The sequence below is a fragment of the Crocodylus porosus genome, unplaced genomic scaffold (genome assembly GCF_001723895.1).
Source record: "Crocodylus porosus isolate Cpor-Errol unplaced genomic scaffold, CroPor_comp1, whole genome shotgun sequence".
In the NCBI taxonomy this organism is placed as follows: Eukaryota; Metazoa; Chordata; order Crocodylia; family Crocodylidae; genus Crocodylus; species Crocodylus porosus.
This window is the reverse complement of record NW_017728886.1, coordinates 43,727,621-43,752,969: the sequence shown is the minus strand read 5'-3', so window position 1 is coordinate 43,752,969 and position 25,349 is coordinate 43,727,621. Positions and strand designations below refer to the sequence as shown.

General features: G+C 41.0%; 1 protein-coding gene across 1 annotated transcript in view; it reads right to left on the bottom strand.

The window, feature by feature from the left end:
- Positions 1-2,166: 2,166 nt before the first annotated feature.
- The window catches only part of CASD1 (CAS1 domain containing 1), a 66,008-nt gene continuing 42,825 nt past the window's right edge, over positions 2,167-25,349 (bottom strand). Inside the window, exons 8-18 of the mRNA XM_019533399.1 lie at positions 24,676-24,890; positions 21,299-21,721; positions 20,756-20,845; positions 20,099-20,218; positions 18,071-18,227; positions 11,409-11,488; positions 9,766-9,867; positions 8,217-8,357; positions 7,597-7,674; positions 4,879-4,971; positions 2,167-3,472 (exon numbers count right to left, since the gene is read on the bottom strand). Of these exons, the coding sequence (XP_019388944.1) occupies positions 3,206-3,472; positions 4,879-4,971; positions 7,597-7,674; positions 8,217-8,357; positions 9,766-9,867; positions 11,409-11,488; positions 18,071-18,227; positions 20,099-20,218; positions 20,756-20,845; positions 21,299-21,721; positions 24,676-24,890 (1,766 nt within the window). The 3' untranslated portion in view covers positions 2,167-3,205. The remainder of the gene's footprint in view (positions 3,473-4,878; positions 4,972-7,596; positions 7,675-8,216; positions 8,358-9,765; positions 9,868-11,408; positions 11,489-18,070; positions 18,228-20,098; positions 20,219-20,755; positions 20,846-21,298; positions 21,722-24,675; positions 24,891-25,349) is intronic.

The window sequence follows — 25,349 nt, the reverse complement described above, 5'->3', positions numbered from 1 at the left end:
TTAAAAGTGCAGGCCTTGATTTTACTGTATAAATTAAGTTGGCAAGGCAGGAAATTTGCATCACTGCAAGTGTTCAAGGGCAGCAGTGATAGTTGTAACTAAAATTAAGAGTTGATGGTGGGCTTGTTTTTTGGGGTTTTTTGGTAAACATGAAATATCAGTTTCTGCAACATACAGAAAAAGTACTAATGCTTTGTAGTGGATTGTATATTGAATAGTGACAGCTGGCATAGATTTTCTTACTGCAATAATCGCTACTGCCAACAGCAGATTTCACAGGAAGTAATGATGCCTGATGTCATAGGTAGAAAAATAATGCCTTTCTTGCTACATTTGACTGGATAATTACAAGAGGTATCATAGTTATTAAACGTAACTTATCTTCCTAATAAATTTAACTTTAGAAGTGGGTTTCCTGGCTCTCTCATCTTGGTACAGAAGAATATTCCTCCATTCTTTCACTGTGTATTTTCATCTTTTGACTTCTGATTCAAGGAGCTCGGGGGCATGGACCATCTAGGCACTGTGGAGCTACATTCTGCTGAAGCTGCTTCTGTTTTACCTGTGGTAGAGATATTAGTGGTGGACTTCACAGATCTACAGTAATACAGAGATCCACTGGTTAGCTCTCACTGTACCATGCAGAGGGGACAAGTTCATGAGAGGCTCAGGCAGTTGAGCAGCTTTCACTGTCACACTCTAACTTATGAAGGATTCTTTCTGCCTCCAGCTTATATGGATCCCTGTTACCTTTGTGGTGTGTAAGGATGAACATTGGCCCTTAGGACAGGAACTGTTAAATCAGGTGTTTTTCCAGAAAGTTACTTTGGGGTGAAAGCCCCATCACCTGAAGGCTAGACTTTACCTAGGTAGGCTAAGTAAATTACAGTTCATTGAGGATTAAGCCACCAAAAAATAAAAAACCCAGAAAAAAACACCCTTTACTTTATTGATGCTCCTTCCATTACAAAGTAAGCATCCACAGCACATTTAATGTTTAAATTACTTCGTATTTTCACATAACCTTAAAAGAAAATATATTTATCCAACATACAATAATAGCAAACAAGTGCATTATTTCAAACATTAAAAATAATCTTTAAACAAATCTGTACAACAGATAAATAAAATATCTACAATACTTAGTTTGTGAAAAACAAGTCAAAACAATTCCTCCAAATTCACCCCCTTTCCTCCTAATGAAGGCTGCATGCAACTTCTTCATTAAAACCCTGAACCAGCTCAACAGTGCTCAGCTATAACTATTTCTTCTGTAAATCAAATGTCTCAATCAGTGACTAATGAGTTTTCAAAACACTGGAAACAACATACACAAAGATCAAGTAACTGAGAAAGCGTTGAGTATATTTTCTCCAGCTTGTCAGACTAGGCAACAGACCCAACAAGGTTGCTAAATAATGCAGTAAGAATACACTATTGAACATTAGCTTTTTTTTTTTTAAATCTTACCACTGGGTCCATCATTCTTATAGAATTATTTTCTTTACTGAAACAATTTTGCAGCTATTCTTTCACTGCTAGAAAGTTCTGCAGACACAGATAACTTAGCAAGTTCACACTTCACAACTCAGCTGAGACAGTATCAGAAAATACATCTCAGAATACTTAATGTATAACTTAAAAATCATTATATAGCATTATACATGGCATAGAAAACAATACTGTATTCATTCAATTCAAGTGCTAAACAGTATTCAGCAGCAGAATGAAGCCAATAAGTGACAATCTCAAAGCATTATTGAAACCGACCTCCCCAAAATATCTGGACCAATATTATATATATACACCAATATTAAATATCTGAACCAGTATTATATATAGTTCAATAGATGAAAGTGTAGTCAAGTTCCACTTATTCTGCAGAATGTAAACTACAAGCCTGCCATTTCTAATTTGAAGTGCTGTTCCTTTCAGTTTTACTTTATTAGGAGATCCATAATAAAGAGAATAAAATGAAGTATTAGATTTTCTGACCTTGAATCACAAAGGAGGAATGAGACTGCTAAATATAGATAGAAAAGCCAGTGCCCTCATAAGTCCCTCAGTCTTATCTCTCTCCTAATTTAAAAAGGTACCCAGTGCTCCTAGCCACTCGCTCAACTCTTCTTCTTTATGCTATTCATCAGGTCGGGTCTTCATTTTTTCACTGAAAACATTACTGCAGAATCTAATACAGTTCCAGTTCCAAAGTGAAATTTTATTCAAGTTATTTGCAATGCAGGGGTTCTGAGACTATTGTGCCTCTAATTTCCCCTTCTTCATAAAACTTGAAGTAGTAGGTATGGTTGAGTTAGATGTGATAAGAAAAGGATGGGAATTTTAATATCTGGCTGAATCTGAAGCTTGCTCATCATCTGTTTTTCACTAGGACTGTATTAATATTGTGGAATCAGTTTTTTAACTGATGAAAACACAAACATACTTTTAGAAAGTAAAAATAAAATTACTTAAACATTCTTAATGATCTAGTTACTAGAGCTAAAGAATATTTGCTGAAAATTGTCTTCAGTAAAAACATGATGTTTGATGCAAATCTGGGTATAATTCTAAGTGGAATCACTTTAAGCTGCTGACTTTTTTTGTTGATTGGATAAAGGGTTTCATATCATGCTTGCTACATCCAAAATATTCATCTCTAAATGATGAGTTAACACTTGGTTCCTGGGATGACCAGGAAGGTAACTTCATATTCCAAATTCAGCTATAAAACAGTCATTTACTAGGAAGTCATATATCCAGTCCACTTTGCTGTTAACAAAACAGTTCCTAATGAGTACACTTAAAGCATATCTTATGTCTTAGCTGTAGTATATTAGTAAATATCCACCATTTAGCAGTTGAAGAAAAGTTAATTCAACGATCTCTAATTGATGTTGCCAAGCCACCTATTTAACTTCTTCATGTTATGTTAAAATAGATATGTAAACAGAAATATATATCCAGTAGAAAAAAATTTTCACATGCAATTTTGTACAGTGCATTCCTGTTTGTCAGGTTCCTTGAAGAGATTTCCACACAACATATGTACATTTCCACTATATACATATGTTCAATATACTTCATTTAAATGTCTTCTTGTGCTGCTCAGCAACATACAAGTGGTTTTGTTGTACATCCAGTTGGCTATTTTTGTTCAGGCAGACACAAAGTAAGCCTGAAATAAGTTTCAAAGTATCTCTTGAAGTTAATGCCTTGATTGATCTTGAAATGCTGACAGGAAGAGGAGTCCAGAAAAAAATCCAGCTATGCACAGCAACCTTTTCAACAGAGTTGCATTATCTTTAGGAATGACAATCTGTGCTAAATCATTGGTGATCTGAGAAATTTCGTGTGCCACACACACAAATATAAAAGTGCTGACAATGATGTTGAGCATAGGATATCCAGGAATGAGCACCAAGATTCCCTTTGTATCGGCTGCCAGCCAGATGTGGTATTGGCAGATGAATAACTAGAATGCAGAGATATTCAGTTAACATTTCCATTAAAAAACATCAAGACTATATTATTAGCTGATATACAAGGATCTATAAAGTTAAACACTGCAATGGATATTGAAGGTAAGGAAAGTCTAGCAGAGTGGTTCTCAATCTCATAGACTCAAGACAGCCCCTGGAAAATGCCAGCTCTCAGCTTTCACACTTTTTTTGACTAAAGAACGATTATAGAGCAATTCTTGCACTGCTAAGAACTGAAGACCATGGTGGGCCAGAATGGTTTTGACACTACAGGGATTCCTATTTGAAATCTCTTGATTATTGTGAGAATTGTGTAGGTGCTTGCACCACCCAGCAGTGTTAATAAAAAGTAGCACCCTGGCTGCAAACCACTGCTTTAACAGAACATAATGTAATCATGTAAAAATTATACAATCATGTACAATATAGTGCACTGCGTGAAAGACTTGTTCTGATGCAGGACTATACAATCAAAAAGTTCTTTCCCTTCTTGAAATATAATAAAAATGCACTTAAAAAAGGGAAAACACAGAAGGAGGGAAGGAAGGAAACATTATTTTATGCAATATAAAACAGCTACTAAAACAGGAAGCAAATTAAATCTTACAGTTTTAAAATTGAAAAAACCCAGCACAGAGCAGAAAATATTCAAATTCTGTTTGTGCCAAAAGATGGATTTGCTGATTTAGACATATCCATATATGCAGCCCATAAAACCCTTTGAGTGGATACAGTTGTATGACTATGTCTATACTAATCAATATAACTCATGAACTGGCATACACTCAGGCTAACTGCACCCATGCTAGAATTTACAGGTTTCTATATACGTGCAGGGAGCCTACTCCGACGCACTGTAATTCCAGCCTGTTGGAGCAGACTTGATTAATTGAGTCTGCTAGAGCATGGAAATCAACATGCTCCAGCAGCCTCCAGCATTACATGCATCTGCGTTCCTGTACTGAAAAACAGCAGCGAGGCACTTTGAACTAAAGCTCATTGAACGAACTTTAGTTTAAAGCACCCCACTGCCATTTTTCAGCACAGGGACGCTGATACATGTGATACACTTTTAATTAGTGTGGCTCTTGGAGCTGCACTAATTAAAGCGCTCCCCCATATCTCTCGGAGCATGTGTATAAATTCCCTATAATACTAGCATCACTACCTTGATTAAAAAAAACCCATAAATCACAATATGCTTCCTTACACAGTATTAACTTTTAAGCATTATTTAGGCCTGAAAGGCAAAAGAATATCAGCAGTCACTCTGATATCAAAGCAAATGCCCCCAAATACTTTTCTACCATTTTTGATTTGTATTAAAATAAACTTCAGAAATCCACTATTTCAAAGCTCTCAACTGCATCATCACTGTATCAATAATCGCTTTACGCACCTCTAAAGATATTTTACCAAACCAGGCAAAGAATGAGCTATATAGAGAACGGATATATCCAGGAATGTTCCTGATGAGGATGAAAGCTAAAATCTGAAAAAAGGACAAGGTACCACAGAAACAGTTTAGACATTCACCAGGAAAACAATACATTTATTAGACACTGTAAAAATACTTGAATAAGATGCGCAATAATCTAGGCCTCAATCTGCAAACCTTTCTTTACGCATGTAATAAATTCAACTCTTCCAGCCCTAAGCTTCTGTGAATCTGTGATGCCTCAGTGTTTAAGGGGCCAGGTCCATATTATATATTCACTCAAATATAAGATGACCCTGATAATAAACTGACACCCCAATACATAGATTCTATATATGGAAAATTTATAAATTTGACATAATTTTCCAGGTACAGAATCTAATAGTTAGAGGTTTGCCTTGAATTTGTCCCCCTCCTATTGATGCAGCAGGGAAAATATATCTGGGGGAGGGGGGAAGGAGGTCTATTACCCCCCTCCCTCTCCCTCCACAACTTTCCCCCCCTGCAGCCCCTTCTACCCCTCTTTACTGTCAGACCCTGCTTTCCCTGAACACATAGACATGAAGAGCACATTTGAAAAAAATGATCTTTAAATTCGCATACAGTACCCATAGACTTAAGTTCATCCAGAATTGATGCATTCTACCTTTTCTGAAACTGCTGCAAGTTTTAGCACAGGTACTCCATAAACAGTTTTAGGTACCAGTTTGGCACCTACTTATATATGGTACAAACTAAATAATACTAATTCAAAACCAAAAGGCTCATGGATTACTGCACAGTTTATTGGGCTGAGCCCCTGGAAAGTCAGCAGCATTACAAGCCATTGTGACCCTACAGCTCAGCACTGCTCAGTATGTGTTTACACTCCAGATACAGTTCCTCCCTTCCCCCAGCAAGGATCTATGTGCTACTCAGCCCCCCACTCATGACTGTAACCAGGTGTTCTTCGCATGAGTCCTAGGATCCTCCAAAAATTTATATGCAGATGAGGCACAGGACAACTTAGTCCAGCTTTACCTGATGGAGGGTGGGGGCTATACTAAACACAACAGACTGAGAGGGAGCGACAGAAGGGTGAAAAGTTTGAGGCCCTGTTTGTTGATATTTCCCAGACAGTTAAGACTGGTGAAGAAACAGAAATAATTTGAAATGAGAAAGAAAGTTGGCAGCAAAACTGTGGGAGTGAAGAGGAAGTAAAACTATATTCAAGTGTAGTGGCTCACCATGACTTGAAATAGAGTAGCTGCTAAGGGGGACTGTGCTCAGTGCACACTACTAGGGATATGGAAGGTTAAACAATTAATCATTTAACCACTAAGTAACCGGTTAGCTTACCAGTTATCCTTTAGCTCAGGGTGGGCACAGTCTGGCAGGGAAGGGAGAAATGAAGCTGTGCAGTGCACCAGCAGGAATCAGAAGGCAGGTGGGAGGGAGGGAGAAGCAGCCATAACCTAACAGGAAAACTGTAAGCAGGCTAATGACTCATCAAGTAGGCAATTAACTGCTCATACATCAGTGCTTCCTTCCTCCCAGTGCAGGGCTTCACATGGGCTGTTATCTGGCTGGCCTTGCCTCTTCTCCCCCTCTCCCCACAGTCAAAGGGCTCTGGGAGCCAGGTTAAATGAATAATTTTTTAAACAGTATTTACATCCCTAGATACTACCATATATCTTGTCCAGAAAGGCTGTACTGGCCTATCCTTGTGGTAGGTTCCCATCAGCATTTCTGCCTATTGGCTACGATGATGGGTACCTGTACATGTGCTCCAGGTGCTCGAATTAAAATGCCTGCAGTGTTTTATGTATTTAGTGTCCTGTGTTTCAAAATGGTAGCAGCAGTGTTAACGAAAGCTCAGTGAATGAGCTCTATTTAAAGTGCCCCCGCTGCCATTTTGAAACACGGGATGGTGAATAAATGAGGCGCTGTAGCATGCTGGATCATTATTAGAATGCTCTGGCAGACTCAATTAATTGCATCAGAACATGTGTGAATGTCCCCAATCATTTCTGGCACTAAAGGAAAGGTGTAAGGGCTGGCTCTGGCCCTCCCAGTGCTGGCCCAATGCCTCAGTACCTCCAGGCCCAGCACCAGTTCCCTGTAGAGGGAACACCCGCCCATTTTTTTTCAAGGACCAAAAAACAAAAGCAAAAATGTTTCCCATCAGAATGTTTGCCTGATATAGACCATGTACTTATAGTCAAGCTCAGTGTTGGCTGTGTTTAATCAACTTCATAGTTGGTTTCCATTACTAAGCACATGCTGCTTTTAGTAGCAGTTCAAAGACAGACAATATATTTAATGCAATTTCCATGTATGCAAATGTAAGATGAAGGGCTTTTTCCCTCATGCTGATTGGGGGGGTAAAGCCTCATCTTGTATTTGAGTAGATATGGTATATACCAGTGTTCAATTAGTATGTGCGCCATGTGCATACATATTTTATTACTCTTTTACATGGTATATTTATCAGGGCTTGTATTACTATGTACACATACTACAATAGTTATAGCCATTGCAGCTAAAAAGTGTTAAGGAAACAAGGTAACAAAATCAGTAATGCAGTCTCTCTTCTACTTCATTCCATAAGTTAAAACAAAAGTTGATCATCTTCAGTTAAGGATTAATACACACATTATGTTAAAATGTTCTAAGAAGCTAGATTTTGTGAGTAATTACCTGCACCACAGAAACAGAAGGATGCAGTTCATTGCACTCAGTTTTATTTTTACAGCTACTAGCCCAGATAGAGTAGGTCTGAAAGAGATAAATATACATATCAGTCTCCACAAAGCCAGTACTTAAAAATATTACAACAAAATAAACTATTTTGAAGTGTTACAATTGTAGCAATTGTGTCACGTGGTGATAGGGAGGACAGATGTTTTATTTTTTCTGTTTAGTTTTGTGTTTCTCAAACTGTCTTTGCAGCTGATCAATACAATGATTTGTACTCTAAGACTGCTGACAATTTGTTGATCACACTTAGTCATCAGCTCTTTTTATGTCTATCTATGTCTATATCATCTATGATTTTATTCTAATTAAGATTAGCATCCTTTATAATCAAATCAGAGAACACTTAAACCTACAACAAAGGAAAGAGGCCAGTGAATGTCTGGGGCCTGCATAGATGGAGGCTATCTATAGAACACAGTTGAAACAAACTTCTGCAAACCAGGAACATCCTTTCTGAAGAACAAGTCCACCTACTACTAACCAAGATGTTCTCCCAAAAGCTGGCCACCTGGACAAGGACTCTCCACAATTACACAGCTGATATAAGAGTGTGGACTTACCAAAAAGGAAACCACTGAAATAAATAATAAAACATTTGAAACTCTGTTGGAGAAGAGAGGCTCGCCTTTCCCCTCTGAAAGCACCTGTCGCTTCTGTAATGCCAGGTAGATAAAAGCAAACAACATGCCATGAAAGACAACCTGCAAAAGAACAGAACAGTTCTTCAGACGTGGCTGAAAAGCTGCAGGTGCAAATACCCTATAACGAAGTATAAGGGATTTGTAGCAAAGCCCATGTGAGAAGAGCTCCTGCTCTTGCTACATTATGAAAAACAAAACACTCACCAGACCTTAAAGAGAATTAAAGTGTTTTCAGTTCAGAAATATTACTCTTACTAATGGTTCAGTGAATATCTGGATATGACATTCACATTTCAAACACCATTAGATACCACCAGTCAGAATCCCATACATTACTTTGGAAACAGCTTCTGTTACAGAAAACAGGCTTTTATAAGATCTCTCTGGATCTCCAGCAACTCAGCAGATACAAACTTTTGAAAGGGGCATCATGGGAACTCTCCTCGTATAGAAGTAGGATTTTCCAATTGGAGAAAAGAATGTTAAGATGTTTTTCCCTCATTAGCCAACAACAGACTGTAGAGGTCCTGTTGCTTGTTTTCATTTTTACTTATTTTTTTGCTATTTTGGAACTTCCTCTATGTGATCTCCAGAGCCCACTGTGAGCTTCACTGCTATGAAACATGTAAGATTTGGAGTTTCAAACGTGCACTAGTGTATTTAAAGGACTTACTACTAAAAAGTTGCAGCAGGGAGAAAGCATATGACTGATTTATCAGAGACCACCCAATAGAGAGAGACAAGAATCTACAGGCTGTCACAACAAGCAAGGTAATTTCTTGTGAGGAGGTTAATGGACAAATGCTCTGACCTCATCTCCTCCTCCAAGTACCCAGACAAGGCACTACAGAGAAGAGGGAATACAATTCTTCCTTTTCAGCCACCCAAGCCTGTGGGGGAGAAACAATTCCAAAGGGAGCAGGCAAACCAGTTTACACACAGAATTTTAAACACAGAATGAACAAAAAGATAACAGTAGCATACATGTGCTATGTACAAAGGTAAAATACTCTGATTTTAGCCATGCAGCATTCTCATGGACACTCCTTATTTACATTAATCATAGTAATTAACATTTCCTTGGAGTTTCTATTGAGATTTTTTAAAAAAATACCATTTATTTGAGGCTGTTTGAAACAATTTTAATTTCCTGAAGAATATCAGTGCTGGAGGGCCAAAGAAGTTAGGAATTTCACTGCGAAACAAAACCAAATACGCAGAGCCCTGTTTAGGAATGCTCTATAAAAAGGTTAGCATTATCAGCAAGTCAGGGGTCTTTCTTCACAGTAGTCATAGACACTTGCAGAAACAAAACATTGATGCTGCCTGTTCTTACAACAAACCATAAGCTGGAACTTAAGTCCTCCTCTATCCAGAGAAAGAGGGGAAAGTATTTTTCACATAAGTTTTTCAACAATACTTCTCAAAAAACACAAAACTATATTTAATTCATGAAATCATTACATACATAGCGGTCTAACTTCCATCTAAACCACCATTCATAGACATTTCCATTGAGCTCAAAACACTTGGACAATGGCCACAGAGAAAATATCTTCTCAAATGCACCCTGTAAAAAACAAAAATGGCAAAAATGTTAACGCTAACATAAGACCCATTTTTTAAATTTAATATCTTTTATTACTGCTCTACCCCTCTACCAGTTTAACTGGCCTGATCTTGGAGAGGCTGTGCACCATGACAGAAGTCCTGTTTAAAGTTTACTTGATGCTAATAGCCATCTATTAAACGGTTTTCTAAAAATAATGACATTTTCCTCTTGATTTTTCATTGACAACAGCCTCTGCACTCTCTTCCTTCTTAATACCCATTTTTCCTCATGGGCTTGAATGGAGACATGCACCAAAAGAACTGGAAACTTTACAGGAAAATCAGAGTATCTGTGTTTAAAACTAATAGAAAAAGGGTTTCGTTGTTTTTTTTTTGTGGGGTGGGGGGGGCTTTGGGGGAGACAGGTTAAAAAAAGAAAAGCTCACAATTTAGGACTTCTTCCCATACTTCTTTTCTGACTCCTTGGCACTAAAAGGGAAGTCTAACATTCAACAAGATTCACTCCCCTAGTTATGCTCCACATAATCACTCAACAACAGGTCTACAGTTTGGCACAGACCTCATTGGCAGTTTGCAACACAACACCCTTGTGATCCAATACAAACTGATAGCATTTGCCACTCTTCCAAAAGCACACATCACCATGCATCTAAAGTGTGCAATAGCTGATTTCCTAAAAGTGAATGTGACCCTGGGGTCAGGAGCAGGACAAAGTGCAGGTGGCTTGTCTGGCAGGTATGGGGTGAGGGAAAGGGGCGCAAGGGGGTGGGCGGCTCTTAAATGCTGTGCATACCTCCAGTGGGAGGTGTGGGAGGCATGTGCCCCCATGGACTTATGCGAAGGGCAAGGGCAGCCAGTGTGCTGTGGGCTCAGAGCCAGGGGCTACACAGGCCTCTTCCCGGAAGTGGAGTGGAGCAGGCTCAGCTGTGTGGGGTGGGTGGTGGTAACACTGGGAGGGGTGGCTTACTCCTAGAGCTGCTGCTACCCACCCTGTGCCACTGAGCCTGCCCCGCCACCAGGAAGAGACTGGTGCAGCCCCTGGCCCCAAGCCTGCAGTGAGCAGCCCACCCTTGCTCTGTGCACAAATCCACAGGGGGCACATGCTCCCCCATACCTCACCTGGGTGTGCACATGCTAATTGTAACAAAATATGCATCCTTTTCCCCAATCAACTAGACAGGAAGACCTTGATAAAAATAGACCAGACAGGTGTAACAATAAAGTGTAATTTCACACACACAGATACTTTGATGACTACCAAAATAAAGTAGAGCTGCACTTTAAATATATATAATACTGTCAGAAACACCACTTTTAAGATAAGTACTAAGAAATAAAACCCAAAGTGTACGGCATCAAAAAGTACCGAAATGTCTAGTGTCCCATGCAAAACCAATTTTAAAAAGGAGACACTGAAATGTTCCATTTCCCCACCCTGCTATTCCCATACATAACAGAAAACTGATCACAGTGTTCTATCTATCCTAAGCAGCCTTCAAAAACTCAATACACAGGATATAGTATGTAGTGTTTACAAACCTGAGAATATGACAGAAAATATATACACATGAGTAAGCAAATTAGTTTCAGCAGTAAGCCAAAGTGCCAGAAGCAGTTGCCTGTGGGAAAATGAAAAGTAACAATGCAGTATTTATTATTTAAAGACAAAAACAATGACAAATATATTAAATTGTCACTAACTACAGAGTACAGATATACTGCATTTTATTTATACACACACAAGTCCAGATATTAATCAGTAACATTTTGCTGTTGTTTAAACTGTAATTTAGTTCTTTCACTTCCTTTGATTTGAAGTCAAATCTAAAAACACAAACACTCAAAGTGACTAAATTCACAAATTTCTCTATCTCTGAATAAACAACTTCCATTGGCTTAAACTATTGGTGTCCACATATCCAATAATATTTAGCCCTACAGAAGAAAACAGGACAAAAAACAACAAACAGGACAGAAAGGAAACAAGACAATAAACAATATTTAGCCCTACAAAAGGAAACAGGACTTTTCATATGTTCCCACGTGCTAATTTCCTAACCCCAGACATCTTTTGTATCCTAAAGTAAATTCATTCTAATTTTTTTTTTCTTTTTAAGACATTGTCACTGGCACTGCAGTGCACAATATCCCCAAAGAACAACCAGTTTACTGTTGAGCACAACTATTGGTGTGCATGGATAGCAAACTATTCTAGCCAGCTTACATGAATAGTTTGTTCTCAGTGGATGAAAAAGTGCCCAGGGTAACATTACCCCAGGCATTAATGTGTTTTTCCATATGGGGTAATAACTTATCCCAACCCCATGTTAACACACTGGGGTAAATCTGTTACCCCAACGCAATTTCTGTATAAATGACAGGTCTAGGCCTGTTTGGCTACTTTGGGTGGATACATCTGAAAAGTCAGCATTCATTCACACCTCATTCATGTCCATTTCAGGTATCCATGGCAACTAATGGATGGCCATCCTCCATTGCAGAAGAAGTGGTAATCCCTTTTGCCAACCACTTTGTTTGCAAGCTGCAAGTTCATCAAACCACCCTGTCCTTTGCCAAAAAACAAACAAACAAAACCCCTTTGTCACACCCAAATCCACTTCTGATCCTTGTCCTCACTTCCAACAAAGGCAGGGCAAACTAGCTTGTATGTTATGAAAGGGGCAGGTGAGGCAGAGTTTTGCCATGAAAAAAGAGAGCAAAGGGATAGCAGAGAAGAAAAAGAACATCATACTGCAATACACCATACATTATGGAGTCCTCTTCAATGGTAAGGGCTTGACACCCCCACATCCCTTTTACCTGCTCTCACTAAGCCCCTGCATGTATGGTTTCCAACCAGCATCTATCCACATTTGGCTTGCCTGCAAAGGGTGGATGTGCTGGTCTCTAGCTTCTGTGCCTAGGGGGAGAGGATGCTACCTGCCCTGCCATAGGGCAGGGCGGAATTGCTTCTGTGACATCATAGGTGGACAGGCTTGTCTTTGATTGTTATTTATACGCATTCAGCAGTAATCATTTTTTTCTTTTTTTTCCTCCAGTCCAGGATGAAAAAGCAGCACATATTCAGTGCTGAAGCCTGTCTTGCACAGATAACTGGGGATAACAGTGACACATCCACTGATGAAATCTTATTACAAGGCAGGGAGGATGCTGACTTTGTTCCAGACATGGGAGATTTTTCAGAGCAAGAAGACCATGCGTCTATGGAACCTTCATCCAGCTAGATGAGGAGTTGGTGCCACAAGCAGAAGTGATGCCAACACTTCCAGTGGGAAAGGGAAGAGGACCAGCCTGTGGGCCTCTGTAGAAGACCGTGGAGAGCTACAGCAGGATGTGGAGCAGAACCGCTACCACCCCCCAGAAAACACTGCAGATGATGACACCGCTAGAGGAAGAAATGGCAGAGCGTGGTAAAAAAGTTCACAGCTAATACATCATCGGAGAACAGCCAAGGACATGGTCCATGAAAGTGCCGGGCTAACATGAGAAAGTAATAAAGACACGGTGGTGGAAGTTCCACCTGTTTCTCTCACAAGATATCCTGACTGTTATCATAAGAGAAACAAACAGACGCAGAAGGAAGATTCAGGGAGTGGAAAGCCAGGCATCCTGAAAATAGAAAGAAGTGGAAAAAGCTGGATGAAATAGAGCTGAAAGCCTACACTGGCCTCATACTGCTGAGTAGTCTATACCATAGTGGTCATGAGGCACTGGAAAAGTTGGTCGTGAGGCACGGGAGCAGCCTGATGTCATCCAGGAGCCTATGCCCTCCAGAAGAAGAGCTGGGGGAAGTCATCAGAGAGCTGGGGGAAAGATCAGGGACATTCACCTGGGAGCTGGGGCAGCTCTACATGTGAGCCGGAGCCTGGGAGTGCTCAGCCCCAGCTCCCAGGCAGCATGTGGCACCCTGCCGAGCTGCACTGCATCCATGCCATGGGGCAACTGTCGCGTGGGTGCCAGGCTGAGAGGCAGTGATCCTTGCTGCCCCCCCACTGCATTGGGGGGGGAGGGGAGTCCTGTCACAAATACCCGGAAGCCCCAATCACCGTTCCTGCAGCCAGTGAGGGGCTTTAAAAAAGAATGCCAGGGCTAGGCTAGGGTCGGGCAGGGGATGGGGCTGGCCAGGACAGCCATGGGAGCTTCTCTTGCGGCTCCCCCAACCTGGGGAGAGGCAGGCACAGTTGGAGGAGCCGTGGGAGAACCTGCAACTACCTGGCTGTGCCTGCTTCTCCCCGGCCAATCCGAATCACCAAATCTCTCTAAATCAGCATTCAATCTTTTCAGCTGAACCAGCTTTAGTCAATTCAGGACAGCGATCCGAATCGGCCAAATCTGAATTGAATACTCCCCTATTTGCACAGACCTACTGCTTAGTGCTTATTTACCTTGTAGGCACCAAAGGCTGCTTTCTGATGGGATAAGCCTTCCTGGGGCAGAACAGAATCAGACTTTGTAAGGATATTAGAGCCCCAATTCTCTCAAAGGGCAGGCAAGGACTGCTTTTCTGAGAGGGATGAATAATGTTTTGATGAACAGAATCTGAATCCTTAAATACCTGACAGGTGAAAAAGATGCTGGGCTGTAAAATTCTAAACGGCATCTGTTAGGTAAAATACGCTAATGTTTAAATCGAGTCCAGGGCATGTTTATCTTTAATACTCCAAAGCTGAATGGTGGTCACTGAGAGGCAGTATCTTGCCTGGGCCAGTCACAGGGACTGCTCCTTCCATTCCCATACCTCAGCTGTCCAAATTTTATTACTGTCCAAATGCCCCAGTGGCATTTCCGCAGTTTGCGTTTAATAAGAAGTGGACAAAAAGGAGAGACATCAATGGGATAGATTCTGCCCCACTGGAAATCAGTACTCCTTCTGTTCATAGCAGGATCTATTTCTATAAGACACTCTCTTTCTGGGTTGCTGGCATCTTCCCCCCTTGTCTGTCCAGTGGGTCAGCTTCAATAGAAAGGTATTCTTGGAAATGCAGCCCATGGGTTAATTATTAGGCCACTTTGCTAGGTTGAGGGAGATGTAATTTCAAACCCCCTCTCTAGGTGAGTCGGTCCTTCAACTTGGGTCTCTAACTCCCTGGATATGCCTAATCTAACCTATTATATTAAAACGTGGGAAGGGGAGGATAGGGGTTTCTCCTCCTCATTTGGTATTACATTTGCTAATCATAATTTTTCTGTGACTACCAGGTCTGAGACCTACACATTCCTATCCTATATTGGTGAAATCAGATTAACAACAGAGCACAAGTGGCTGTAGCACACCATTGTTAAATGCTCAGAAGGATCCAATGAGTTGTGCAGGGTACGTAACATCTAAAAATCAGCTTCAGTAGCTCACAATATCCCTTACATAGCTGAAGTCAGCTGTGTAAGTGGCACTGACCTGCAAAAAGAGGAGTTGCACTTGGGCCAGTATATCTAGAAGAGGGGTGTCAAATGTATGACCTGTCGACTGGAGCTAGCCTGTAGAACTGTATAATCCATATGGGATCATACAGCTGTGGATCAACCCTGAATGATGTACGGAACCCAGCACTGTACATAACACAGAGTCAGAACTGGTGCATTCATAGATGTTAGGGATGGAAGGGACCTCAAAAGATCATCAAGTCTGACCCCCTGCAAAGACAGGAAAGAGGGGTGGGTTCAGATGACCCCAGCCAGGTGCCCATCTAACCTCCTCTTGAAGATCCCCAGGGTAGGGGAGAGCACCACCTCCCTTGGGAGCCCATTCCAGACCTTGGCCACTCTAACAGTGTAGAAGTTCTTCCTAATGTCCAGTCTAAATCTGCTCTCTGTTAGCTTAAGGCCATTATTTCTTGCAACCCCCTGGGGTGCCTCGGTGAGTAGAGCCTCACCAATTCCCTTCTGCGCCCCATGATTAATTTATAGGCAGCCACAAGGTCGCCTCTCAACCTTCTCTTGGGGAGGCTGGAGAGGCTGAAGAGGCCTTAGTCTCTCCTCACAGGGCTTGGCCTGCAAGCCCTTAACCATACGAGTGGCCCTTCTCTGGACCCCCTCCAGGTTATCCACATCCCTCTTGAAGTACGGCACCCAAAACTGCACGCAGTACTCCAACTACGGTCTGACCGGTGCCCAATAGAAGGGAAGCATCACCTCCTTAATTCTGTTTGTCATGCATCTGCTGATGCACGATAAAGTGCCATTGGCTTTTCTGATGGTTTCGTCACACTGCCGACTCATGTTCATCTTGGAGTCCACTAGGACTCCAAGATCGCTTTCCACTTCCGTGATGCCAAGCAGGTCATTTCCTAGGTAGTAGGTGTGTTGGATATTTTTCCTCCCTAGATGCAGTACTTTGCATTTCTCCTTGTTGAACTGCATTCTGTTGTTTTCTGCCCACTTGTCTAACCTGTCCAGGTCTGCTTGCAGCTGTTCCCTGCCCTCCGGTGTGTCCACTTCTCCCCACAGTTTTGTATCATCCACAAACTTGGACAGAGTACACTTCACTCCCTCATCCAAGTCACTGATGAAGACATTGAAAAGTATTGGTCCAAGGACCGAGCCCTGCGGGACCCCACTGCCCATGTCCTTCTAGGTTGATACAGACCCATCCACCACCACTCTCTGGGTACAACCCTCTAGCCAATTTGCCACCCACTGGACTGTGTAATCATCCAAGTCGCAGCCTTTTAATTTGTTCACCAGTACGGGGTGGGATACCGTATCAAAGGCCTTCCTGAAGTTTAAGTAAATGATATCTACCCCTACTCCCGCATCCAGGTGCTTTGTAACCTGGTCATAAAAAGAGACCAGATTAGTCGGGCGTGATCTACCTGCTACGAACATGTGCTGGTTTCCCCTCAGCATAATTTTTCCTGATGGCCTCTCACATATGTGAGCCTTAATAATCTTTTCAAAGACTTCGGCAAGGATAGAGGTGAGACTGACTGGCCTGTAGTTGCTTGGATCTTCCTTCCTCCCCTTCTTGAAAATAGGGACCACATTGGCCCTTTTCCAGTCCTCCAGGACCTGGCCCATGTGCCACAAGTGCTCAAATATTCTTGCCAGTGGCTGTGCAATGACATCATTCACCAGACTAGCCCTGAATTCTGGGTCAAACCTGACCAGAACCAGTGCACAGGGCCAGTTTGGCAGGGCATTGGATACAAAACACACCCCAGACTGACCCCGTGTCACTTCCAATGCTTATGGCTGGTCCAAGCCTCCATCCCACTTGCAGCATGTGCTGGCCCCAGGGCTGGCCCATACATGGCACATGGAGCCATCATGGGGTTTGAAGTGCATGTTGTGGTGCACAAGCTGGACCCAGTGCTGCACACAGCACAGGAAGTTGATCCAGCACTGGCTCCAGCATGCACCGACAGTCTGAGTCCCAATCCAGACAGCCTACACAGCCAACACACAGGGCTAGTCTGGTGGGCCACTGCATGCAACACTGGGTCCAGCCTCCATGACATGCAGCACATGGAGAGGAACTGGCACACGTGTTCAGTGTGCAGCCTACAGATGCTGCATGCAGCACAAAGAAGTCGGTCCTGATCCAGCCCACAGACCAGACCAGCCCCTGGGGCCAGATGAGCATAGCATCCCTTATCTAGAATCACCCTTGGCAGTGTCTAAAAGATTGAGATTGAAACAGCAATAATATGCAATCCATCCTCAGCCAGACACAAGAGAATTGGTCCTCAAAAAAACAGCTGGGGTACCCTAGTAGGACAGAATGGCAGAAATTTGTAAAAGCACACTTTATACTGTACCTATTTTGTGGACAAAGCATGTTTATAGGACAGTGAATTCAGTCTGAAAGGTTGAAAAATACACTAAATAGGTTTCAAGAAGCACTGGTATTTAAAAAAAAATTATGAGCAAATTTTAAATGCATTCAGCAATTATTTTTTTAAGAGAGTTCAGATATATTTCTCAACTTTTGAAAGTTATAATGCATATTCCAACAAGAAAGCTCAATTACCATGTGTCATAGTTTTCACTAAAATATATCAAATTAAATGTATCCTTCCAAGTGCTATGTCTGGTGACTAGAGCATATTTAAAAATTCAGTTCTATTATTCAAATAGCCAAATCAAGACTAAAACCCTCTGACAAAGTTTTGCATCTGAATAATTGATTACATTAGGATATAAATATATTTATAACAAAAGGAAAAGAACAATATTTATTTTACCGTTTGCTTTCTTCTGGACTATCTGAGGCCATACTACTAATGTAACATAGATGATCATAAACCAGACAGTGACAAGTGGAACGAAGTAATAGAACTGGTAAGGTCGATCCATCACTATGCATAACACCACAACCAAGAAATTGAGACGGAATAAAACCTGTTGGGGAGAAAACGGTTTTCTTTATGTAGGATTAAGAGAAAAAAAACAATTTTATTGTAACATTATATGCATTATAAACCATTAAACACCAACAATATTACTCTTGTTGAAATTCTGATAGAAGTCTAAGGGAGTTGGACATATCAGTAGGTATACCCATCCTGGTGTTAACCTAACTAACTTCAGTATCAATTACTGAAAATGAGATGGCATGGACTTCAGTGGAGACTGTATAAAAGTCTTCCAGGCTTACATTTTCACTTTTGTTATCTGAACTAGCCAAGTTAAAGCTAGCATAGGACACCCACTTTTGCTGCAACAGCACTTCTGACTACAGCATGGACACATACTAAATTAACTGTTCAAACTGTGGGTTATACAGCAACGAGGTACAGCAGAGTGATGGTCAGTGGTGGTTTGAACCAAGGCAGGATTTGATGTCAAAGTGGTAAACCAGTCACATTTTTAATTTATAGTTTACTCCCTGGTGGATTCCCCTAGTTGCTATGAGAAAATGCTTTGTCTAGTCCTCTTCATAATGGAGCAGTTGGCTTCTGAGCAAACTGAATCAAGAGTCTTTCTTTCTGAAAAGAATAATCAACAGAGTTGGTGGGAAAAAAATTCCTGTTGTTGAAAAACTTCATCTTTTTACCAGAGAAGTTAGAGCCTGAAAGACAAAAATCTTTCTGGCCAAAGATGAAAAAAGTCCATTTTTTTCAGATGAAAGAAAATTAATTTTTAAGGAAACCAATACTTTCTATGAACATCTCCATTTACCTAAAAATCCAACTTTTTAAAGGGAAACTAATGGAATACTTAGCCCTGGGTAAGGCGTCATTCATCTAAGTCTAGGTATGAAATGACTGACTACATGTCTAATCATCGTGACAAAAATGTGTCATTTAGGCACTAATTATATTTTCTGAATTGAACTGCTTATAACAAAAAGGCTTCAGACAGCAAAGGGAAGCCAGAGATTTCTCAGCACCACCTCCTCTTCCAGTCTGCTCTTGCTCAGAAACAAGTTAGAGATAAGATGACAAGGATATCAGTGTTAGAGAAGAAGTCTTTATTTCCTTTCCAGTTGATGGAAGACAAACACTCTACCAGCCTTTAGAAAGCATTAATGACTACAAGTACCCACTCAATAGCTTCTTAATTTTACTAGCAGTGAGAGACATAGGTCCAGCACATATGCAAAATCCCAACACTTTTATAGCTTAAGTGAATGAAAATGGTTGAAATTCAAGCCAGAGATGACAATGTTTTCATCCTTCCAAATCAGGATCTGCAGCTTTGGAAACAACTAATCTACTATGCTGGACTAGTAAATGCAATTACTCTTTTAAAAAAAATTTTATAGTGAGAAAAAATTGATTTCATTTCAAGGCAATAGCAATCTGGATTTGCCAAATGTTTTACCTATTTGTCTAAAAGAAATTCAGTAAGAACTACTTTGGCAGCCTCTAAACCAGAATACCCACCATTAAACAGATCGACAAGGGAAAATTGGACAAAGAACAAAAACCTGCTAAATCAGCTAATTTAGGTAAGACCCTTGTATGCCAGCCTTGTACTTTCATCATTAGTTTATCTTTATTACTAGATACTGTAATACAATTCCAGGTGAAAAATAATAACAGTAATAAAGGAAATCATTAAATCATTATTATTTCTCTGATGCATTTAAGTGGGTCACCTATTTTCTCAGTACAAGTTTCAGTCATCTGATCAGATTAAACAAATCAGATTAGGTAAGAAAAATAATCAGGCTGGTTTTGTGAACCCCCTCTAAAATTATTATGATCTCATTTTTTGGTAAGCAGGCATATTTCTGTATAAAAACAGTAAGAATGATTTATTCCTACCTGAAACACTCTGTATACTCCAAAGTCTCCTTTTACCCAAAAGTATGAGAAATGCCCATAACCTGTTTGGAATAGATATGCAGCAACCAGAACTCGAATGTGCATGTACACAGGCAAAAACTGTTGAGAAAAATAATTTACTCTTTACACAGACCCACAGAAACTCTTTTTTGTCTATGCTGTCAACTCTAAGTAAATTGGGGCCCAAGGGGAAAAGCTTTGTCTGTATTTTAGACTTGCTCTCCTTTCATGAAGTTGTATGTCACTTTACACCTACTTACTAAGAAATGTTATGCCCCATTTACTATTACTTCCCTGCAGTTCTCTTTCCATTCTTCCTGAAATGTATTCAGATTTTATTACCTGAGAGAGACAAAGTCAAAGGATAAACTGCATCAAGGGAAAGAAAAAAAGAAATCAAATCACTTCTCTTTGTCAAATGTATGATGCAAAATGGCATCATCAAAAAACAAATTCTCAAAAAGTGGCATCTTTGAAAGCTTTCAGAACCCTAAAAGATTATAAAGGGGTAAAGTGTCAATATGTTAACATATCTGAACTTGAATTTCTTGAAGTTAAATGGCAGAAACATATTTTCCTTCAAAGCACTGACTCCAAATGATATATTATAAAAAAAAATGAAATTCAATCACTTACAGTGCTTGCTCCAGAGATATGATAAATCAAAATAACAAGCTGCATCCAGCCTTTCCATTCATCTGTTTGTTCTCTATTTAACACCTTAGTCTATGCAAAACAAAACAAGAGTGTTGCTATTCCAACAAGTACAAGGAACATCTAAACGAGGAGAAAAGTTCAAAACAATAAACCACTTTAGGGGCAGACTTATATAAGTATTAAAAAAAAAACCTTCTAAAGTAAGTGGCATTACTTTACTGGTAGCTAATCTACTCTACTACACACAACTGATTCACTGGCATCAGTGGATGAATGAGCTTTATTAACATCCTCATCAACAAGAATGCATGTTAGCACTCTTGTATGAAAAAGCCAATCGTATCTAACCACCAGACTGTGCATAAAATACTCAATAACCATATGCAGCAGCTATGTAAGTGCAGCAGCTATATCTATTTTAGAAAATATGACTTTTAAATCAGTTAGCAATTTAAAAATATAATTCAATTACAATCATAAACTGAGAAATTACACAGGAAGTGATACCAGCATGTTCTTTACCTCTTTGGTGTTTTCAGTATAAAAAACCCCCAAAACCAAGATGTAGATGATGGGTATGAAGAAAAAGGAGTGTGTATAAAATTTGTTTTCCTTCATGAATAGATTTGCTCTGTCACAAAGATAGAAATAGGCCATGATTAGACCCAACTTGCAGAAGGACTGTAAAAGCAGCTCTAGAGTAGAAATAGGTGTATTGATAGCAGGTTTTTTCTCCTCTCCACTTTCCAAATCGGTGCATGGTTTGTTCTTCCGATGATTATTACGATGAATTAAGTTGAGAATTAAATATCCAATAATCGATAAAGTAAAAAAGAAAAATGCTAGCTTCTGTATCAGAGTGAGGGGAGGCTGGGGCTGGCAGCAGGAACCGTCAATAGGCTTCAAAATCTTGTTACACCAGACGTTCATAAGAATCATTGCGTTCTGTCAAAGACACGAGCATCTTTGGCTATCAGTCTTTGGTTGCAACTATTATTCTCAAACAAATATTATCTTGAATTATATTACATATTGAGAAGGAATGACATGCATTTCCCTCATATTTTATATTTAAACAATTTATAATGTCTATATGTATCTAGTTACAATCATAGAGACAGCAAGAAAACAACCCCTCTTGTCTCGATTTAAATATACAGGTTAAATTTTTCTTATTAATTTTGGATGAACAACAAGAACCAAATCATGGGTGCTGAACACAATCAAAATAAGCAGATCTAGGAAGCTCTGTTGTGGAGGAACCATTCAAGATGGAAAGCAATTCTTCTACCACAAGTTGCAGATCGGCAGCAAGGATGCCCTGCAATCGTTAATACAGACTCAAGGTTGCAGAAACTCTTGCATCAACCGTAGGCATGTAAAACATAATCAGCTGATTGATCTGCATACCCACAGGCCCAACAGCTCACTCCTGCTTTTCTTGGTCTGGCACTGAAGCACATAAACTCTGCCCATGTTGTGTGTATACAAAGGACAGTCATCAGGAAGGGCTCTCCACATTTCATCCAACCTTCCTTATATGTTGTATAAACCTCACATGGGTAAGTGGTTAATAGAAGCCTCAGATCTTAATAGGGCCATGCCTGTACCTGGAGGCAACTCAATTAACTGAGTTGTTTGCAGAATTAAGTTTCTATAAACAGCCTGGGAAAGTTTAGTAAATGGTAGAGTCCTGAATCTGCAAGCAGCCCAACATAAAGCACAGCAAGCTTTTGTAGTGCCTCCTGGTGAAAGAGGACAAGGCCCCAAGGAGGAAGGCTGGTGGCATGGCGTTCTCAAAGAAAAACAGGGACCGAGAAGAGTCTCAGGAAGAACTAAAAATTAAGGACCGAGATGAATAGAAGGTGGGGTAGGGTGTTCAGAAAGGATATTGGTCCACATTGAGAAATCAAGGAAATACTTTGCATCTTATCACTTGGAAAAATGAAAATAGAGATGGACCGGTATATCGGTTCATATTGGATCAGCACTGATGAAAGGAAAACTGACATTATCGGCCATCAGCTTTTTTTGGCTGGTGTAACCGACAATGTCACTGACAAATGCTGCATGGACGTGCACAGCCACAGCATGCACACAGCCAGGAATGCAGCCTGGCAGCTTGGAAAGCAGCATCTGGCTGGTAAGTCTGTGGGGAGAAGGGATGTGGGAGAGGGAAGGGGCATGGGGGAGAGGGCAGATTGAGGCCCCCACAGTGAGCAAGGGAGTGGGGCTGGGGCAGGGGCAGACACTGCCCAGCCAGGGTGGGGCGTGGTGTGAAATGTAGCCACAGGCAACTTGCCCAGAGGCAAAGGGGGTGGAGAGGAGGGCAGACTCCCATCGCTGTGTGCACCCCTGGGGGAGGCATGGGGGGCATGTACCCCCCGGATTTGTGTGGGGAAAGGGTGGGCTGCCCATGGCAGGCTCAGGGCCAGGGGTGGAGCCAGCCTCTTCCCAGCAGGGGGGCTGGGCTGGGGCTGCATTCAGGGTAGGATGGACAGTGGCAGCAACACTAGGAGGGGAGACTATGGCAAATTTTGGGGTGGCTGTAGCTCACCCCATAGCTACCTCTCCTAGTGCCACTGCCCACCCTACCTTCCACCTCCCACGAGCACAGCCCTGGCACAGCTCCCCCACCAGAAAGAGGCCAGTGCAGCCCATGGCCCCGAGGCTACAGTGGGCAGCCCACCCTCACCCTGCACACAATTCTGGGGGGCACACACACCCCCGTGCATCCCCCAGGGCACACGCACTGGCAGGAGCTGCACCCTCTCCCCAATCCCCTGTGGCCCCTGGACAAGCCACCTGCAGCTCTGTCCCGCGCCCTGCCTCAGCACCCCGTTCCACCACCTACCCCTGCCCCAACTCCCTCCCTCACTGTGGGGGCCTCCATCTGCCCCATGCAATACTCCTTCCCTCCCTAAGACTTACCAGCCAGACGCTGCTCTCGAAACTGCCAGGCTGCATACTGACTATCGGATTGGTATTGGCTAGTATGGCTGGATAATAATTGGCCATATAAAATCTTTATCAATGCATCCTTAAGTGGAAATGTAAAAGAAACCAAGTGGAAAAGAAAAGATGGTATTGAGAGCCAGCATAGTTTGGAATATTGTTCATTTCATTTTGAGAGCTGAAGGACAACAAAACCCCATAAAGAGGGGGAGTAAGCAAGTCCTGGATTCAGGGCTGAGTCAGACAAGAGAAAGCACAAAATAGTAGCCAGTGGGCACATCTACATAGGTTAATCCATTTTAGCCTATATTAATGTGTATTAAAGCATCACAAAAGGGGCACTTTTTCTAATGTGCATTAAAATACACTTATGTGCACCTTTTTCTGCTACCTCAGAATGGGGATACTAACTTTAATGCGCATTAGCAAAAACACATTAATGAACATGTAGACATACCCACTGAAACTGGATGGGGGACGGGTGAGGGAAAAGTCTGCAATGTCAACCCAGCAATGAAGGAATGATCTGGGTGGTTCACTTGCTTATTCTTAACAGAATAACTACTTAAAGGCTGATCCACAAGAAGTTAGTTTTAGGATTTACCCCAGAGAGGAGCTCTCTGAACTACTAGGGTCATAGTTCACTCATGCAGAGTAAAGCACAAAATTTATAGCTCTGTGTTTTAACTCACAGGACTAGTGGCATTTTTGAATAGGTATTTACAGCCTTCCCCACCATACATAACACCTTGGGAATTTAGATGTCGTTCCATCTGCTGGAATACTGTAAAAGATTTCCTGGAAACTCTTGCAAGTAATGTTTAATATTATGATAACCCAGCAAAAAGTTCATATAATCTGCCTTGCAGAGAACAGCACTTTCAATTAAAATTTTGTTTCATTATTGGTCATCTATTCTGTTAATTAGCCATACAAATACTTACCATTTCTCTGCTTGATTCAGGAAGATGCAGGCCATCTGAAGACTTCATGATAGTTTCTTGTGCTATCAGTTTTGATACACTGAACATTTTAACTTTAGCTTTAGAATTTCTGGAGCTGCTATTCAGAATACGGACTGCCACTTCATTGAAAGCATCTATTTTCTCATTAGTGATCATTTTTCTACTCTCACTCAACAGATCTTCATAGACAGGATCTGAATTTGAAAGAAATTAAGCTTTTATTAATAAATCAAAAATAAGAACTCAAAATTTCACAGGCTAAGTTCACCCTAAATTCTTCTATTGTCAAAAGATGACAATAAGTAAGTGCAGCATGGAACAATGAGATGAAAGCTTGCTTACTTTACTGTAGCTGGGACTTTTTTTAATGCACTGTCAACATACAGAAGCAGCTAGTGGCATTAACGCACTTCAGTTTGAAAACTTAACTAGTACTGTCCATACGGTATATATGCACCCTGAGAATCCTTAAATTCATACAAAGGGCTACAACAGTGGAGCATACTGACAAACTCCACCTTTTTAGCCCTCCACGTAGGGGGCAAAAAGAAGGTACCGGGTAACGTGGGGCCCCTGCAAGACATGCTAGGAAATCTGGTTGTCACACCAGATGACAAAGCTAACCTATTTAACAATTTCTTTGCCTCCATTTT